Genomic DNA, 19306 nt, shown 5'->3' with positions numbered 1-19306 from the left:
CTTGCTCTTTTTTTAAAAAAAAATTATTTTAATTGTTGTTGCAGTACAATTTTCTATCTTTTACTCCTATCCCAACCCACCCACCCTTTTTTTTTATTTTATTTTAATTGTTGTTGCAGTACAATTTTCTACCATGTCTTGCTTTTAATGGTGGTAGTTTAAGGCCATCTCTTTCAGGAAGTTTTCTTGGAGCTAACCCACCCATTTTTCCCAGCCTCCATCCTTTTCTCTCACTAACTTTTTTTTTTTTTTTTTAAGAACATGGATTTTGAGTCAGGCATTGGCTAAAGCCCTATTGGGGATGTGGAGATAGAAAAGACACTGGCCCTGATCTTGGATCTGACAACCTGGGTGGGGTGGTATTGATGGAGACATATATTCACAAGTAAGAGTAATACAAGGCAAATGGTGGAACAAAATAATCTGAGCACAGGAGGAACAGAGAAATTGAGTGGTAATCAAGGAACATGTTAGAGAAAAGATAACATTTGGTCTGGTCTTGGAGGATAAGTAAGCCCTTGATGGGTGAAGAAGACAGGAATAGCTCTTCTAGGGTAAGGGAACAGTTTAAGGCCTGAGTGTACGCAACTTCACAGCTGAATGTACAACATGGCAGGACTCAGAACACAGAGGGCTCAGAGTAGGAGGGAGCTGAAAAGTGTAGAGCCAGTTCTGGGATCCTTGAGTTCTGGTTTAGGAGTTTGTGCTTTATCCTAGGAGTAATGAGGAATCATTGGAGGATTTTCAGGAGCGATCTAACTTTACTTGTGGATTTTTAAAATGATTTAAGTAATGTATATTGTCCTTAGGGAGATCAGAAAATTCAGATAAGCAAACAAACAAAAACAAACCTCAAAGACCATTTAAACAAACCTCAAAGACCACTTCAGAAAGGTGTTTGTGGCAGTGTGGACTGGATCACAAAGCTGAGACAGTTGGAAGCAGGAGGCTGGTGAAAAAGTTCAGGCTAGGAAACCAAAGAGCCTGGACTTGGGTGGTGGCAGTGGAAGTGGGATGGGGGCAAAGGGGTAGTTGGAGACTGTTCAGTATCTGCAGGATTCTGGACTTGTTGACTGTGGGGTTAGAGGGGAGGGAGGTCTGGGGACTTGGGTTCTGGCTAGTATGCCTGGTGACACAGGGGTCACTGGTCAAGGCAGGGATGGGAGAAGGGGCTGACCACAGCAGCAACCTGGCTTTTCCTGGGGTAAGTTGAGGCCAAGCAGGAGAGCTGGTTGATTGCCTTCACCCAAGGCCAGGGTCTCTCAAAGTGGCAGGAAAGATAGCCAAGCCTCACCTTGGGCTCAGCCCTGTCTCTCCAGGGCCTGACTGACCAACCCCCTGTCCTCCAGGAACACCTGGCAATCCTGGACAGTCAGGCTGGGCAGATCCTGGCTCAGGCTGTGCAGGAGTCGGAGCGCCTGGCCCGGAACAAGAATGCCTCCCTGCAGCTGCTGCAGAAGGTAGCTCAGCTGGGTGGGGAGGGCGGATGGGGGAGGAGGAAGGTAGTGCAGGATTCCCCCCTTGCTTGGTCTTCCTTGCTGTCACTCCACTCCTTTTTGATTCTCTGCCACTTTGGACTTGCAGGAGAAGGAGAAAGTGACTATGTTGGAAAGAAGATACCACTCACTCACAGGAGGCAGGCCTTTCCCAAAGACCACATCGACCCTCAAAGAGGTAACATGGTTGGTTCAGCCCAGTTTCAGGCCCAAGGGTTCTCCTGGGAGGCTCTGGAGCAACATGTGGTACTTTCACCCTAATGGCTGAGATTGAGTATGGGGACGTTTCCTGAATGGGACAGATGCAAATTGGAATGGTCCTGAGGTCTGGGACCCTCTATGGCTACCAGCTACTTCTGTTTAGTTACCTTTCAGGCTTCCAGGAGCCCACTGATCTTACTATTTTTGATGGCTGAATACATTGTGAAGAGGATGGGGTATTCAGAGGTTTGAAAAAGGCCAGGGCTGGGCAGACTTACCTTCAAGGGGAGCATAGGGTTCTACTGGTCCTGATCTTAGAGTCCCTGGGCCTTGGTCTAGAACTAGGCTCTTAGTTCAGAAGTGGGCATTTAGAAAGAATGGCCCGTTAAGCCATTCTTTCCTGAGTTTTTTCATGCCTGGTGTGTGAGTTCCAAAGAGGACATGCCTAGTTTTCTGCACCCTTTCCTTTCCTCCCTGCCTCACTGCATGAGCAATTTAGGCCTGGGGTGAGCCTAAATGGAATGGGGTGGCTGGGCTGAGTATGAGAGCTAAGATCCCTTACCACGTACCCTTTCTATAGGCTGAACTGCTCATCTCCGAGTCCTCAGAGAATGAGCTGGGGACTGCAGCTCTGGGCCTATTCCCAGGGTCATCTAAGACTGGTGCCTCCTCTGTCCCTTTAACCCCACCTACTTTCACTCAGCTCTGCCCCAAAGCACAAGAGGTAATCATAGCTAACTGCTTGCTCTGCTGTGTTCACTGCCTGTCTGCCTGCTTGCTGAGCTTTTGCCTAGAGCTTCTCTCAAGGGCCCAGCTGAAGGGTGTGTAGCAATAATCCTTTGGCCAGAGTTTGTAAGTTTGAGTGAATGTCTGTGTGTCTGGGCAGCCACTAAAAAATCAGAGTATCAGTTTGCATATTAATTTGTGTGTATTCTGCATGCCATTTGTCAGTTTTCACAAACACTAGACCCTCTAGCTCATTTTCATTTTCTGCGACCCCTGGAGGACAGTTGGCCTCTGGAGCTAGGCCAGAATGGGCTCCCCCTGGATAGGGCCAGCTCAGGACCCTGTGCTTTGATTCAGCATGCATTTTGGACAAGATCGGGCACATTGAGGGTGGTATGGCCGTAGACTCAGCGTGTATCTTAGATGCCTGCTATGCTCCCAACACCTGGATAAGCTCAGGGCTCTAAGGATATGCTCAGTAAATATGACAGTTCTTGGCCTTCCAGCCCCCAGTGTAATGTGCTAGCATCTTTCCAAGTCCTAACCCTTGGGCAGTGGCCCATTTTGCTTTTCGCTGCTTCTTGCCAAGGCCTCTTTCTCAGAGCCCATCTTGTTCAAGCCCTAGAGGTGTTTCTACCCTCAATCCTTAGAGCCACTGCTCTGGTAGATAGAGTGCAAGGCAACCCTCTGGAATGGTGTGACTGGTGTTTGATGCTATGTGTGTGTGCCCCACTGGGGGTGCCCAAGGTGTTGGGTCCTGGTGGGTTCTTGGAAGGCCCTTCCTAGGCTTCTTTGCCTGCCCCTAGCCCAGGCCAAACCCAGGGATGGGCCTTCAGGGTCTGCTTGGAGCAGGACCTAGATGCCAAGGCAGCCTCAGAAGTGAATGTCAAGAAGAGCCCACACACACTAGCTCTGCCTGCCCTTTTTTTGGTCCCTTACTGCCCCAGATACTTTGGGTATCTGGTACCTGGTTAAACCTGTTAACTTCTTCTCTGCCTCCCCTCCCTGCCCACTGGGCACCCTTGGAGTATGAGTCTGGCAGAGGTTCTCTAGCTGTGCTCTGCTTGGACCTCCTAGGCTTCTGCCCCTCCCCACCCACCCCAGTCTCTCCCCTACCCCCAACCTCCCACATGCTCACCCAGCCCCTTCCTGACAGGGAGGTATCAGCTTGTGCCCAGGGACTTCCTCATGGATGCCCTCAATTTCTCCTCAGGCCTGGGTTGGGGGCAGTGAGGGAGAAGGGCAACTGGCATAAAGGAGGCTGGGAATGGTTCTCTCTCTTCCCTAGGGCTCAGGGGTTTTCTCCAGCTCCTGACAGCTCACACAGGAGCAGGTCTTCTGCTGTAGCACTAAGGCATCCTGTTGAGAGGCCTCTGGCTTCCCTGGGTTATGCAAGCCTCCTCTGCTTTGCGCTTCCTACACTTGCCCTTCCCTTGCCCATGGACAATACCATCTCTTGGGTTCCAGTCCCATGAACTTCTTGTATTCCCTCCTGTGTCCTGGCCTTCCTCCAAGTGTGTGATGCTTGAGTAGCCAAAGGCATTGTGGGGCACCTTACCTGTGCCTACAGCCCCTGGGCCAGGCCTGCCTCTCTGAGCCCCTGCCTCCCAGGACCTGGCTCCCACCACCTGCCTTCCTCCCATTCTGCTTTCTTCCTTCTCCTTTGCTTCTCTCACACCTTCATCCAAGGTTGGTGGTCTGTGTGTTCCTGCCATGCCCAGCCCATTACTGTCTCTGTGTTTTGCCACTTCTCTCTTATCTTCCCAGCTCTAGGCCAGCCCCAAGGGATGGGTCAGTGCCCTTAGCACATTCACAACAACTGTTTTCTCTTCCTTCTCTGTATGTTCTTTTTTCTCCCTTCCTTGCCTGCTTCCCTCACCTTCCTGTCACTTTTTCTGATAATTGCTTTCCTTTAACCTTCCTCCAATCTTCCCCTTTCTTCTCCCTTTTTCTTTCCCCCCATTTCCTGACTTTTCCTCTCCATCCTTCCCCTCTTGTACCCTGTTGCCCTCCCCATGCTCTCCTCTAGATGGAGAAGCTGCTGTTCCCTGCTGTAGACTTAGAGCAATGGTACCAGGAGCTGATGGCCGGGCTGGGGACTGGCCCCACTGCAGCTTCCCCTCGCTCCTCCCCCCCGCCTCTGCCTACCAAAGCTTTTTGTCAACTGCAGGTAACCTCCTTCTTTACTGCCCATCCCTCCCCCATCCTTGCTCCTCACCTCTCTGGGTACCTCCTGCCAATCCATTAGTCACATGGGCAACCTTAGATTGTTGAGGGTAAGTCCAGCCAGGGCATCATGGGGTCTCTGGACCCTGAGATGGCAGTGAGGGTTTCCTCATGGGCAACCATCCTGGCATTTTGGGTAGCTGGAGAGCCAGTTTCATAAGTCCCAAGGTAACATGATTGACTGTCCAATAGGGAGGGTTTGGGAGCACTGGTCAGGTTGAGACCTGTTTGGTGCTTTGTGTGGGTTAGACTACTGCTGCTCTGTTCTTGGCAGTCCTCAACCCCAGAGCTTCTCACTCAGTTTGGGGACCTAACACACTCTTGAGTCTGTTGCACCCTGTGAGAACTGCCATCATTCTGCTCTCCTGGTCTTTCCAGGGTTGACACTTGTAGGCAGGACAGAGAGGGACAAAGACTTTGAAGTGATAGCCCTGAGGACATGCCTAACCTTGAGTCTCAGAGTTGCCATGGAGGGCCTGGGCCTACCTGAGCCTGCAGCAAGCTGCTGACCAGAGGGTTGGGAAGGAGTATTTGGATAGTCTTCTCCCCCAGGTTTCACTCCACTGACCTGCTGCAGTGCCTAAGACCCCACCATTCAAGATTCAGTCCTTGAGTGATGGCATTGTGCCTCTAAGACTGATCTGAGCTGAAATTCCATATTCCCTTTGGGAGGAGTTCGTTTCATGTAATGTGGGGCACCTCTCCTTGTGCCCAGCTGGTTAGAGATTTTTTATGTGTTTTGATTCATTTAATCACCACAGGACTTTGAACTAGATATTGTTAACGTTTTACAGATCAAACACTTGAGCTCAGAGAAGATAAGTAATCTACCCAAGACAACACATCTAGGAAGTAGCAGAGCCTATGCTGATAATTAAGGGTTCTTAACTCTGAAGACCATATCCACCAAACATTAATGCTGTGAATGAGCTTGGCAGTTACTCAGTCTAGCCATTCCCACTCCTTTTCCAAGAAGGAATCTAAGGCCCAGGTTGGGGAGATGCATTGCCCAGGGTCACACAGCATGTTAGTGGCAGAGCTTGGACCAGAGGGAACCTTGTCCTCCAGTTGGTCTTCCGTACAACTCTTCCTAGGCAATGTGCATGGTTCCACTTACAAAGTTCTCTCTAAGATGTAGAATTGGACCAGGGATTGCCCCCAAAAAGAAAAGTCTGGAAAGGAGGCTAGGCAGCTGCCAATATCTGCCTATTGGGCTGGCCCAGGAGGCTCAATGTTGTTGTCAACTAGAGACAGAAGCCTGGTACCTGAGCAATAACTTGGATCCCAGCCTATGAGACCAGGGGCGAGGGGAGGGGGGTCACGGTGGTAACCGTGGGGGAGCTGGGACTTACCAGGCAGTATTTCTTCCCTCTAGGTTTACCGCTCCAAGATGGATGGGGAAGCAACCAGCCCTCTGCTCCGTAACCGCAGTGGTCCCCTTCCCTCTTCCTCTGGCTCTTCCTCCTCCTCTTCCCAGCTCAGTGTGGCTACCCTGGGTCGTAGCCCCTCCCCAAAGGTCTGAGGACAGTGGGTGGGCTGTGTACATAGGAGGATGGTGGTGGTAGGGTAATGGAGACTCCTACAACGGGGAGAGGCCAAAGTCACCCATGAAAGTCTTGGCGGGGGTTCTTTTGAGCCTCATGTCCCATTGTTCCACCTCCCTCCAGGGTGCTCTACTCGCCCAGAATGGCACAGGAAGCCTTCCTCGCAACCTGGCAGCCACACTGCAGGACATTGAGACCAAGCGCCAGCTGGCCCTGCAGCAGAAGGGTGAGTGGCTGTAATGCCAGCCCATCTGCTTTCCTGGGGGCCCTAGATATCTGCCTCCCTTGCCTTCCCCCATATCTCATTCATGCCCATACCCTTCACAGCATGTTTTTCTTTCATTGGGACCTAGGCAAGAGCAGAAAGGATTTAGATTATATACCTAAAGGAGACTATAGGGTTTTGGAATCAGGAGGCTGAGATCTTTCCTAGAGGGCCCAGTGAATAAAAGGAAATGGTTTTTGACCTGAGTGGGCATATGTGTTGCCCTGTCTGGAGACAGGGGGATGGACTTGACCTCCGGAACTGGTTCCCTAAGGCATTATCTCTGGAGACCCAGGAGTCCTCGTTGCTGGAATGTATTTTGGTTGTTTTGAAAGCCCATGTCTGTGCCTCTGTTTCCTCTCACTCACTCTGTGCCTCTCTACTCTGCCCTCTGCTGGGGTCCCCCACACCAGTTGAGTTGTTTCCTGCCAAACCCCTCTTAACTGACAACCCAGCAGGTAGACTGTTGATCGCTGAGGACATTGCTTTGGCCAGGCAGCCTTTGCCCAGGCATCTGCATGATGTATTCTGTCCAGGCCCCCACTGCCCATAGGCAGGCTCCCAGGCTGAGCTGGGGGGGGGTGTCTGGCTGCCTCATTCCTTGAACTGAGCTCTCTGCTGCCTCAGCTGTGCTCTACCTTTTCCCCTTCCTTCTTTCCTGCTGCTGTTGCTCTTATTTCTGCATTGCTGCTGGCTCTGCATTGATATCCTGGGTGTTCATGGGGCTTCCACCATCTCTTCATTTTCCCTTCCCCAGGGGGCAGGGTGGGTGCATGTGTCCCCACTTATTCGTGCCTTTGTTGTGAGCTGGAGCCCCCTGGCCATCATGCTGCCTGGACACCACTTGGCCAGGATCAGTGCCCTGTGTGGGCTCAGGATGCAGAAGGGACGCTAAAGCCAGACTGTGCCGCTGTGGCTGGATGGCAGGGCAGTTGGCCCTGGAACTGTGGGGGGCTTCAGGGAAGCTGATGGGGCTGGTGTGGGTGCCCAGTGTTAGCCTCTTCCTGCTCGATTCTTCTCTCTGTCTGTGATGCTGCCAGTGTCCTCCCCACACAGCTGGGTTGCCCCCTGTGACTCCCACCTATTCCTCCTTTAGGACAGCAGGTAATTGAAGAGCAGCGGCGGAGATTGGCTGAGCTGAAGCAGAAAGCAGCAGCTGAGGCTCAGTGCCAGTGGGATGCCCTGCATGGGCCATCCCCCTTCTTGGCAGGCCCCTCAGGCTTCCCCCCACTCATGCACCACTCCATTCTGCACCACTTGCCAGCTGGGCGGGAGCGTGGGGAGGAGGGTGAACATGCCTACGACACACTGAGCCTGGAGAGCTCTGACAGCATGGAAACCAGCATCTCCACAGGAGGAAACTCAGCCTGCTCCCCTGACAATGTGTCCAGGTACCTGACCCCCACCCCATCCCGCCTGAGGTGTCAACTTGCACTCCCCCACGATGGACCTACCACCTCTCCCAGATGCCTTTTCAGCAACTTGATGCACCCACTCTTTTTCTTTCTCCTCCAGTACAAGTGGCCTGGATACCAGCAAGATTGAGGAGATGGAGAAGATGCTGAAAGAAGCTCACGCGGAGAAGAGCCGGCTTGTTGAGTCAAAGGTAAAGTAGATCTGGGCTTCAGAGGCAGAGGCGATGGGGCCTCAGTGCTGCCTTCTACTTGCCAAGGGCCTGAGTTTTATCCCAAGCCTTTTCACCCACATTATCATTGTAACATTCCCTTGAGGAAAAAAGGCGGGGATGTGGAGGCTTGGTGAGATTTGTGTTTCACACCTTGTAGGGAAAGAGGAGGCAGCACAGTAACCGTTGTCCAACCATGAATTTCCTGAATGGGATCCTCTGGTCATTGTGTGTTTATTTCTGTGGATGTTTTTGTCACCTTGGGAATTTTGGTTCCTGTCTACCTGAGTGGCTGGTCATTCCTCTTGGGGATGGTTAGGAAAAGCACCAACTGAGAGTTGAGGAATAGGGATAGAAGAGAAGGCATCTGCCAGATGTCCAAGCCAGAGCAGAAGTGCTGGCTTGGGGGACCTTGGGGAGCAAGTGGGTGCTGAGGGAAGTCATGTCTCCTTCAATGACCTGGAGCTGGGACACACCAATGAGAGACCAGTAGTTTATCCTGGACGCAGCCAGTCTGAGGAAACCCAGGCCTTAGGAGGAGGTTAGATAAGGGATCTGTGGAAGCTGTTCTTTCTCCACCAACTGGTCAATCCTGCATCTTTTGAGATGAGAGAGTAGAACCTGGAGAGCAGGAGGTAGCAGCTCTAAACACCAGGGAAAAAAGGCTTTTAGTTGTAGTCACATTAGAGGAGTATAAATTTTTAAGCATCTATTGGCAAATGGGGAGGAAGGAGATTTTGCTAAGTTTTAAGCTGGGAAGACTTGCCAAATGGAAGTTAATGGTATAAAGGTCATTATCATTGATTAAGACACATAAAACATCACTGAAATGCTCTGTATTTAATGATTTCTTTTAATGACTTTTAAGATGTTTTAATAATGGCTTTCATAAGTTCCTTCCCCCCCCCAAATTTGTAGTTTAAGTACCATTGTTTCTAGTTCGGAGTTTCAAAGGGCCTTAGTGATTAGGGAAGGACCACTGAATATATTCACTGTCAAAAAAAGTTGTTTAGATAATGTCTTAGGAATTCAGATAACAATTACAAGAGACTCATTTATTTATTGAGTGCTTCCTCCCTGCTGGAGTCAGTGATGGGCACAGAGATCTTATTTAATTTTTATTGTTCTAATAGGAATATGCATTCTTGGCCCCATTTTACAGGTGAGGCAGCTGAGGCTTGGGGAATTTAAATGATTTTGTCAGGGTTCCACAGTTCACATTGGTGGCTGAGCCAGGATTTGAAGGCAGGGCCATCTGACTTTAAAGCCTTGACCCTTACCAGCAAGGTCCTTGGAGAGGTTTTTTTGTTTTTTGTTTGTTTGTTTGTTTGTTTGTTTTTTGAATGCTCACCTGAGGACATGCTTAGAGGGGGAGGTAGGGAGGGGGTGGGAGGCAGAAACATCAATCAGTTGCCTCTCCCATGACTGAACCTGCAACTCAAGCATGTGCCCTGACCAGGAATCGGACCCACGACCTCTCAGTTAACTGGATGATGCTCCAACTAACTGAGTGTCACCAGCCAGGGCAAGGGTGGGTTTTGAGGATGATGCCTTTGAATGCCAGGCTGCCCACTAAGAGGGGCATCTCCTGTGGCTCTGCCCTCTTCTGAGAGGGGGAAACTGGGGATGGAGGAAGAGGGCAGCTGTGGGCACTGATCCCTGGCTTTGGTGGAAGGAGCAGGAGATGGAGCTACGGCATCAAGCCCTGGAGGAGGAGCGGAGGCAGCGGGAGCGCGTAGAGCGGAAGCTTCAGAGTGAGAGCACCAGGAGGCAGCAGCTGGTGGAGAAGGAGGTCAAGATGCGGGAGAAACAGTTTTCTCAGGTGAGTGGGCAGTGGGGTATGGTGGCTACTGGCTTGAGGGTGAGGCTGTGGAGGGGTAGAGACATTCTAGGGCATCTCTTCTAGGCTGTAAAAGCTGTTCTACTCCAAAAAAAGATTACTGTTGGCTCAGCACAAGCAGACTTCTACCTGAGACTCATTCAGTCCCAAGGAACAGGGGCTTGTTAAGCCCGTGTGTTTCTATATATGTGTATGTGTATGTTGTGAGTGGGTGGGTTGTGGGGACATGACAGGCTACCTTGCTGACATCTAGGGTCAGAGAATATGGACTGGATGGGCCTCTCAGAGATGGGAGCCAAGAGTCAAGTATCAGGGTGGCTCCCCTTGGCCTCTTTCAAGGGCTTCATCTCTGCTTCACGAGTCTCTGCTGTGCCTCCCTTCACTTCTCTGATGGCCTCCTGTACCTGGTGCTTCATGGCAGTCCTGACCTTCACTCCACCACACCTTTTGGCTCCAGGCCCCTCCACCAGCAGATGACCTGACTATGACTGTTGGTTATATCTCCAAGAGAAAATTATACTAGTTTCTTCTTGGGACAGGAATCCTTCCCTGTACAAAAGACAACTCTGGACTTTTTCCTTACATAAGAGACTTGAGCAGAATATTCAAAGGTAGCAGGAGAACATAGGTTGGGTAGGGAAATGTACCCATGTCTCTGGTCCCAGATCCTAGCCCTTGTGAGAGCCTAAGGGACTCAGACAGGCTGTTCCTTATATTGGGTTTCCATAGACCTCCCCAGGGTAGGGGTCCCTTGGGATCTACTGCCAGTAGTCACCAGCTATCACAGGTCCCCGACTTCCTGTGGTGCAACAACATAAATTCATAGGAGTAGGCTGCCTCAATTAGGTTTGAGAATTTAAAAAAATAATCAGATACTGTGAGTTTTACCTCTGTGCTTAGAATCTTTGTCAAATGCCTAATTCCCCTCTCTGTCTGTGGCCACTTTGGGACTCTCTAGCTCCCTCTTATGGAACTGAGGCATTGCTGCAGAGGCCAACAGTGTGCTATGGGAAGTGGGTAGAGTCAGCCCATTTTGGAGGTACGCCCTGGAAGTTGTTGGTTTTGTAGTATAAGAATTTTTTTTTAAGATTTTATTTATTTATTTTTAGAGAGGGAAGGGAGGGAGAAAGGAGAGAGAGAGAGAAACATCAATGTGCGGTTGCTGGGGGCTGTGGCCTGCAACCCAGGTATGTGCCCTGACTGGGAATCGAACCTGCGATGCTTTGGTTTGCAGCCCACACTCAATCCACTGAGCTAACAGCCAGGTAGCTCAATCCAGCCAGGGCTGTAGTATAAGAATTTTTGAGGTGGAACAAACTTTACTGATTTTGTGGTTCAAAGCCTTTGTTTTACATATAAGAAAACTGAGGCCCAGAGAAGGGATATGACCCAGACAAGGTCCTTAGGAAGTCAGAGACCAGATTTCCTATTGGGTTTTTCTTCCCAGAGCCTGTTCATATGTGGCCTCTGGCTTTATTCCATTTAGCCCAGGAGGGAGAAGAGGGGCAGGGACAAGACAAGTATGGCTGTATCTTGGTCATAGGTGGGGAAATGTAGGCATAGAGACACTCAGCAGTTTGCCCAAGCCTGGTCTGCCCAGCACAGACATGCTAGATCTCTGCTTTTGCCACAAGCCCTATGAAATTAAAGTGGCAGCATGGGGGAAGGGAGGGAGTAATGGCAGGAGTGAGGATTGAAGCCTAGGGACCTGGACAAGGAAATGATGGGGAAGAGAGGAGACTCTGCTGACCCTTCCCTCTGCTCCCAGGCACGACCCTTGACCCGCTATCTGCCAGTCCGGAAGGAGGACTTTGATCTGAAGACCCACATCGAGTCCTCAGGCCATGGTGTCGATACCTGCCTGCACGTGGTACTCAGCAGCAAGGTACTGGCGTGAATGGCCCTGGTGTGCTGGGGACAGGCTCCTGTGGTTAGAGGCTCCTCCTCAGTCCTCAGAATAGTGGCCTCAGTTCCTGACCTAACACCAGAGGTCTCTGTCCCAGGACCTGGTATTCTGGCTTGAAGAAATGTTGAGGATAGCTCCCTGTCATCCCCCACCCCCTTGCCGCCCTCAATGAATACAGGCACAAGTGATGAAGTGATGGCACTTATGTTGCTGCTTAGGGAAGAAATGTTTAGGGGCTGTGCTTTTGGGTCCTTCCTTACTTCTGCTTCCCACCAGGTCTGCCGAGGCTACTTGGTCAAGATGGGCGGCAAAATTAAATCATGGAAGAAGCGCTGGTTTGTCTTCGACCGGCTCAAGCGTACCCTTTCCTATTATGTGGGTGAGTTCCCACATAGCTTCCCTAAAACCAGACCCCTGGGCTCTGTCACCTAGGACAGCTGGTCTTCTGGAAGGATGCCAAGCTTCCAAGTTGGGGGGCAAAAGGCTTGGCTGGGTCTTATCCTTCTCCCCATCCTCCAGAAAATGTACAGGGTGTACCTGGTTCACCTCCATTTATTTGTTCATCCATCGATTTACTTGGCAATTACTATGTATCTAATAAGGTCTAGGCATGGTTCTAGGTTCTAGTGATAAGCAAGATGGCTGCAGCACTCTCCCTTGGAACTTACTGTCAGGGAGGCAGGTGGTGAACATGAACAGAGAGTTAAAACATAGTGGATAAGCTGTAGGGACGCACAGACACTGTGACTGCACAGAATCCTGTGGATTTCCCCTTCAGCAAGTTCCCTCAAAGACTCCAAGACAAGCAGTTGAGCGTTGCCAAGGTGTGCTCAGGACAACCTTGGGGTCAGGCCCACTGGCCTGTCTTGCTCCCTTCACTCTCCCAGCTTAGTTTTCCATGCCTGGAATTCCCTCTGGACTTAGAATATGGGGTGCTCTATCACCCCCTAGTCAGGAAAGGCTGGAGTGTGCTGTGGGAACAGCCGGTCCTAAGATCCCTGTGGCTCAAAACCACTGAGTTTCCCTTCTTCTTCTTGATGCATGTTGTGTGTTTTGTGGGTGGTGGGGGATCTGCTCTGCAGCAATGTTTTCTTTGCTTTAGTACATGCCTTTCTGGAACATCGCTGGCTGCCATGGCAGAGAGTAAAGAGAAGTCTAATTGGGCCTTGCATTATCATCAGATGCCTCATCTGGGTTTGTCCAGCCAGTCACCCAGTCCCACATGACCACAAAACCAGGAAGAACAGTCTGGCTGGGAGCCTGAAAGGAAAGGGCTAGAGAGTTTGGTGCTGGAGAGGCCCAGGCCTAGAGAGCCCTGCTTTCTCTCCCTGGACCTCAACCAGGTACCATTCCCTCCTAGAAGTCTTCCATGAGCACATGGCCCCTCCATGTGGGAAGGCAGGAGAGGCAGAGGTACAAGTGTCCCCATGTTTACACCTGGGCTGGGAACAGACTTTGTGGGGATTGAGAGGAACAGGCCTAGGGAAAAGCTTCATTTTAGGCATGTGAGATTAAAGCACCCCAAGGACATCTAGGCTTAAGATAAAGGTCAGGATCAGAGGCAGAGTGAAAGTTGAATCTGTTGGAATAATAATAATAATAATAAAATAGCAGATCATCCTTATTGACCACTTATATGAATCACATGCTATGCTGAGTACTCTACATGTATAATTTTATTCAATCTTCATAATAATCTTTGGGAGAAGCACTGTTTCCATACCTACTTCACAGATAAAAAAAATAAAGCTTAGACACTTCTGGATAAGATGGTGGCAAACACAGTTCCTGTACTCACACAACCACAACAAAATTACAACTAAAATATAGAGCAATCGTCACTCAGAGCCATCAAATATCAAATTGAATGGAAGTCTGAACCTGACAGCTACAGAATTAAAGAAACCACATCCATCCAGTCTGGTAGGAGGGGTGGGAACACGGAATGATCTGGTCCCTCACCCACGTGTGATGGATAAAAATTTGGGAGGGTTATCTCAGGAGTGAGGAGTCCCAGCCCCATACCAGGGCCCCCCAGCCCAGGGTTCCAGTGCCAGGAAGATAGGTCCCCATAACTTCTGGCTGCAACCACTAGTGGGGATTGAGTTGGTGGAAGAAACTTCTGGAGTCCCAAGAGGTTCCCCTTAAAGAACTCACACATAGACTTAGACTTATTCCCTCTGAGCTCCAGCACCGGGATAGCAGCTTGAAAGGCATGAGTGACATATAGGGAGGAACCGAAGTGTCAGTATCAAGGCAAGAGCTGGGATACAGCTTTCTGCCAGACTGGAAGGGGGGCAGGGGCCACTGTCCCTTTTATGAGCCCTCCCCCAACAGCCATAGAGGCAGCAGGCTGGTGCCATATTGGAGACTCCATGAACCTGGCTAACACTGTTTGCCCCACCCTGGAGATCCCCTGAGACTGTCCCACCCAATTTATGGACCCACCCAAGCTGTTTTACTATATGAATGGCTGGTCTTGGCTTATGCTTCACAACATCCTAAATCCTCTCAAACAAGTAACAACTGGCTTCAACCCCTAGCCCCTTAATGAGTGGTCCCAGGTCTGGCACTAGCCACAGCCAGCCTAGATTCACAGCTAGGCTTTGCCTGGGAATCTCCAAGCCCAGCACAAGTAGCAGCCATCTCAGATTGCTTTATAGCTCAGGCAGGGTGGCTCTGGGCAGAACACAAGTGGGCTGACATTGGCCTGCACCACCCAGGAAACCCCAGAGCCTGTGTACCTAGTGGACAGCTACAGATCACATCAGAGCACCACCACCCTGCTCCTGCACAGCTGATCCTCCACAGAGGGTGGAGGTTGGTGGTCAGTGATCCCCACTGGTACTTGCAGCTAACTGGTCTGGGTAAATTCTTCCTACTGATCTGCCAATGGTAATCAAGGCTCAACTACAAGAGGGGGGTATACTCAGCTCACACAAAGGGCACACCTTGAGTACCCAGCTTGGGTGATAGGGGAGGCAGTGCCACTGGACCCTACAGGGCACCTACTACATTAGGGCACACTACCAAGACAGGGAGTCACAGCAGCTCTACCTAATACACAGAAACAAACACAGGGAGGCTGCCAAAATAAGGAGACAAAGAAACATGGCCCAAATGAAAGAACAGAACAAAACTCCAGAAAAATAGCTAAACAAAATGGAGATAAGCAATCTGTCAGATGTAGAGTTCCAAACCCTGGTTGTAAGGATGCTCAAGAAACTTAGTGAGGACCTCAACAGCATTAAAGAGATCCAGTCAGAAATGAAGGATATACTAATTGAAATAACAAGTTACAGGGAAACAACAGTAGAGTGGATGAAGCTGAGAATCAAATCAATGATTTGGAACATAAGGAAGCAAAAAACAACCAAGAAGAAAAACATCCAAAAAAAACAAGGATAGTGTATGCAGCCTCTGGGACAACTTCAAGCATTCCAACATTCACAAAATAGGAGTACCAGAAAGAGAAGAGAAAGAGCAAGATAATTGAAAATCTATTTGAAAAATATTGAAAGAAAACTTGCCTAATTTGGTGAAGGAAATAGATATGCAAGTCCAGGCAGCACAGAGAATCCCAAACAAGATGGATACAAAGAGGCCCACTCCAAGACACATCATAATTAAAATGTCAAAAGTTAAAGATAGTGAGAATCAAAAGCAGTTACTTATCTATAGGAGAATTTCCATAAGCCTGTCAGCTGATTTCTCAAAAGAAACTGCAGGCTAGAAGGGATTGGCAAGAAGTATTCAAAGAGATGAAAAGCAGGGATCTATGGACAAGAGTGCTCTACCCAGCAAAGCTATCATTTAGAATCAAAGGGCAGATAAAGAGCTTCCCAGACAAGAAAAAAACTAAAGGAGTTCATCATCATCACCAAACCATTATTATGAGATGTTAAAGAGACTTATTTAAGAAAAAGAAGATCAAAACTATGAACACTAAAATGGCAATAAATACATATCTATTAACAATTGAATCTAAAAAACAAACTAAGCAAAGAAGAAAAACAGACAGAATCATGGATACAGACAGTGTTTTTGATAGCTGCCAGATGGGAGAGAGACCGGGGAAATGGGCGAAAAGGTGAGGGGATTAAGAAGTACAAATAGGTAGTTACAGAATAGCCATGAGGATGTCAAATACAGTGTAGGAAATGGTGTAGCCAAAGAACTTATATGCATGACCTGTGGACATGAACAATTGCCTGAGGGAGTACGGGTGCTGGGTGGGTGGGGTGGGGCAAAGGGGGAACAACCAGGATAACTGTAATAGCATAATTAATAAAATATCATTAAAAGGCTCAGAGAGGTTAACTAAATTGTTCACAGTCTCACAGCTGCTCAGAGGCAGAGCTAAAATTGAACCTAGACCATTAGAAAAGAAAAGGCAGAGAGAGAGGGCTGCACTATTGTGAGGAAGGAGGGAAAAGAGAGACCAGCAAAGGTAGAAGGGGCAGGAGGCAGTAATCTACATGCCAGGTGCTGAGCTGGTGCTTGGCATACATGACCTTCCTTTTATGAAACAAAAGAAGACTAAGCTTAGACAGGGGTGGTAATGGAAAGAAGTCAGCTAAAGGAGTGGACATTTGTAAACAGGGGTGTCTAGTGGTGGTGGGTGCTGTAGGAAGGCCAAGAATAATTTGGAATTAAAGGCCATTCAATTCAGGCATTGGAGCCTGACAAGAGAAAGGCTTCTGCTGTATACAGGGGTGGGAGCCAAATTGCACAAGATCGTGGAGAGGTAGGTGGTTAGGAAACAGAGGAAGGATTGAGTTGCTACTTACAGTGAAGCAAGGGAATGGAGAGAATGGCAGGGGCCAGGGTGGGGCTGGGTACTTGTCTTGAAGAGGAAGTGTTGAATGGAGGTTGGGCCTGTGATAGGATCAGGGCCCTGGATTAGTGTTACTTGCCAGCACCTGCCTTGAACTTGCCATTCTCCCTGCCTTTGCCTGGACTTTCCTTGTACCTACTTGATAGAATACTCCTTTCTATTCTATAGAGTCCAGATCAGATATTACCTCCAATGAAGCCTTTCCGGGCTCCATCTTTCTGAGACTGGTTCCTGTCTTTCATTGTATAACTCCTGTGTTATACAGGGTCTGTCTGCCATGTGACATCAGCCAAGGGGCATATTGATGCAATAACAGATGCTGCATGGTACGTGCCAGCTCTGCTGCACACTTTGAACGTGTTCACTCAATACTCACAACCACCTGTGATACATAGCTGTCCTCTTGGACACCCAAGTCATGCAGTTGGTAAATGCATTCTTTCCCACTAAATTATAAGTGCCTAAGAGAAGGATCTCTGACTTTTCCCTGTATCCCAGTGCCTGGGTCTCATTCATTTAACTCATTGACCACCTACTGTGTGCTAGGCATGTAGTTGGTGTTGGAGGAGGCAGATCTATGAATTGCAAGGAGGGTTCAGACTCAGCCTGAGTTCTGTAGAGGAGCATGGATGCTGTGGGAGCACAGTGAGCATAGCCGTACACTAGAGTGGTGACATTTGCAATGGGTTTTCAAGATTACTTAGGAGTTTGCCAAGGGAGTGGGCTGGAGACCATTTCAATGTATGCACAACACACTCTTAAGGGAATGTGAGAAGCTCAGCGTGGCCAGACAGAACCTGGGGTTGGTGTGGGGAGGGGTGTGAGACTAGGCCAGAGGAACATGTTGGCACCAGCCTGTAAATAGCCTTGGCCAAACCAAGGAGGCAGCAGGTTTCCAGTGAGGGAGCCAGCAGAGAAGCTTGTGAGCTGAGGCAGCAGGATTAGATTTGCTTTAGGAAGCTGACCCCCTCAGCATTAGGGTGGTCCAGGGGCATGTCAGGAGGCTGCAGCAATGGCCCAGGGTAGATGACTGGGGCTTGAAATGGCACATGGGATGGGGGAAGGTGCATACTGCGAGCCACCAACCATCTGAACTTAGTGATTGTATGTTTTTCCTTCATGCCTCAGGCTCGCTGTCTAGGATGCCAGTTGTAGTGCCTGGACAGTTTGCCTTTGACAGTGCCCTGTCCCTCCCAACCAGAAGTCATCCTGCTGGTAGTTTACCCACCTTCTTCCTGCCACCCCTGCCTTCATATGCTAAATACTTTCTTCTTTTTTTAAATATTAGAATTCAATAGGTGAATGCATTCATATACTTGAAAATCAAAATATATAAAAAGGTTTAAATTGAGAATTATGCCCCCACTCACTGTAGATAACCACTTTTATTGCTCTTTTGTGTATCCTTCTAGTGCTTTAGGGGAATATAAACAATGCAAACATGTATTCTTACTCCTTTTCTTACACAAAAGGTAGCCTGTAATACATTCCTTGTTTTCCTGCTAATTTTCTACATCAAATATATCTATGTCTAGATATTTATATCTGGATATATTGTATAGATTTGTTTCTGAATTTATATGTCAGTTATTTGTACATTATTCTATATAATAGCTGTCTGGTATCCCATCATGTGGTACACTATAATTTGTGAGTCTCCATCTGGTGGATATTTGGGTTGTTTCTGGTATTTTGTGACTACAGATATTGCTGCCAGAAACGATCTTTTAAGTTTGTTATTTTGCACATGTGTAAGATAAATTTTCCTAAGTGTAATCATTGGCTTAAAGGACAAACAGCAATTTTGGTAGGTATGACCAAATCACCTGTACAGTTTGCAAGTTTATATACTCCCACCTGCCATTTATTAGACAGCCTTTTCTCTACATACTTGACAAAAGTGTGCTGTATATCTTTTGTATGTTTTTGACATTCTGATAGGTGAGAAGCAGTATCTCAGTGGAGTTCTAATTTGCATTCTCTGTAATTCTGTGTGAGCCTGAGCACTGATGTGGGTTCTGTTTGGGAGCCCTGGGAATCACCCCATGATTTCCCCAGGTGGAAACACTCCATGGCAGTGAAGCTTGGCCTGAAGTACGACAGGCCTCCTCAACCTGGTCCTTATTTTCTTTGCAGACAAGCATGAGACAAAATTGAAGGGGGTCATCTATTTCCAGGCCATCGAAGAGGTATACTACGATCACCTGCGCAGTGCAGCCAAGGTGAAGGGGCAGAAGGGACCGGTCATGGGGAATGGGTGGGCTCTATGGCAAAGGCCTCCAGCCTGCCCTCTTCAGAGTCTCAGACCCATCCCTTCCTCTCTTTGTAAACTTTTCCTTCTTCTATTCTCCCCTTCCCAGAAGGTTTTTCAGCTTCACTATGGTGACAGAAGTATCCCTTCCTATGTACAGTAACTAGAACTGCTGCATATTAACACCTTCATACCCCAGTTGCCTCTGACCCTTTACTCTCCCTTTAACCCTCTTTCTTTCCTTAGGCCTGAGGGAGGAGTGAAGGTGGATTGCAGAAAGCAGGATGCCCCAGTAGGCTCGAATTTGGCTGGCTTGCCTCCTTCTCCTAAGATGACAGCACGATGTCTCCCAAATGGGGGTGGGCAATGCAGAAGGGATGACTAAAAGCG

General features: G+C 48.9%; 1 protein-coding gene across 17 annotated transcripts in view; it reads left to right on the top strand.

Moving 5' to 3' along the window:
• PHLDB1 (pleckstrin homology like domain family B member 1) overlaps positions 1–19306 on the top strand; it is a 48849-nt gene that overhangs the window by 27481 nt on the left and 2062 nt on the right. For 11 of the 17 annotated variants that reach the window (XR_004903795.1, XM_036028452.1, XM_036028450.1 and 8 more), the window contains 11 exons: positions 1350–1460; positions 1585–1674; positions 4453–4593; positions 6025–6165; positions 6317–6419; positions 7555–7849; positions 7974–8064; positions 9758–9904; positions 11691–11807; positions 12105–12207; positions 18802–18887. Coding sequence is in view for 16 of the 17 variants with exons in the window: in XM_036028452.1 (XP_035884345.1) it covers positions 1350–1460; positions 1585–1674; positions 4453–4593; positions 6025–6165; positions 6317–6419; positions 7555–7849; positions 7974–8064; positions 9758–9904; positions 11691–11807; positions 12105–12207; positions 18802–18887 (1425 nt within the window). In the remaining variant the exon portion in view is untranslated. The remainder of the gene's footprint in view (positions 1–1349; positions 1461–1584; positions 1675–4452; positions 4594–6024; positions 6166–6316; positions 6420–7554; positions 7850–7973; positions 8065–9757; positions 9905–11690; positions 11808–12104; positions 12208–18801; positions 18888–19306) is intronic. The other 6 variants (XM_036028453.1, XM_028514519.2, XM_028514523.2 and 3 more) reach the window with 3 other exon arrangements.

This window comes from Phyllostomus discolor, chromosome 6, assembly GCF_004126475.2.
Source record: "Phyllostomus discolor isolate MPI-MPIP mPhyDis1 chromosome 6, mPhyDis1.pri.v3, whole genome shotgun sequence".
In the NCBI taxonomy this organism is placed as follows: Eukaryota; Metazoa; Chordata; class Mammalia; order Chiroptera; family Phyllostomidae; genus Phyllostomus; species Phyllostomus discolor.
This window is presented reverse-complemented; position numbering and strand designations above follow the sequence as displayed.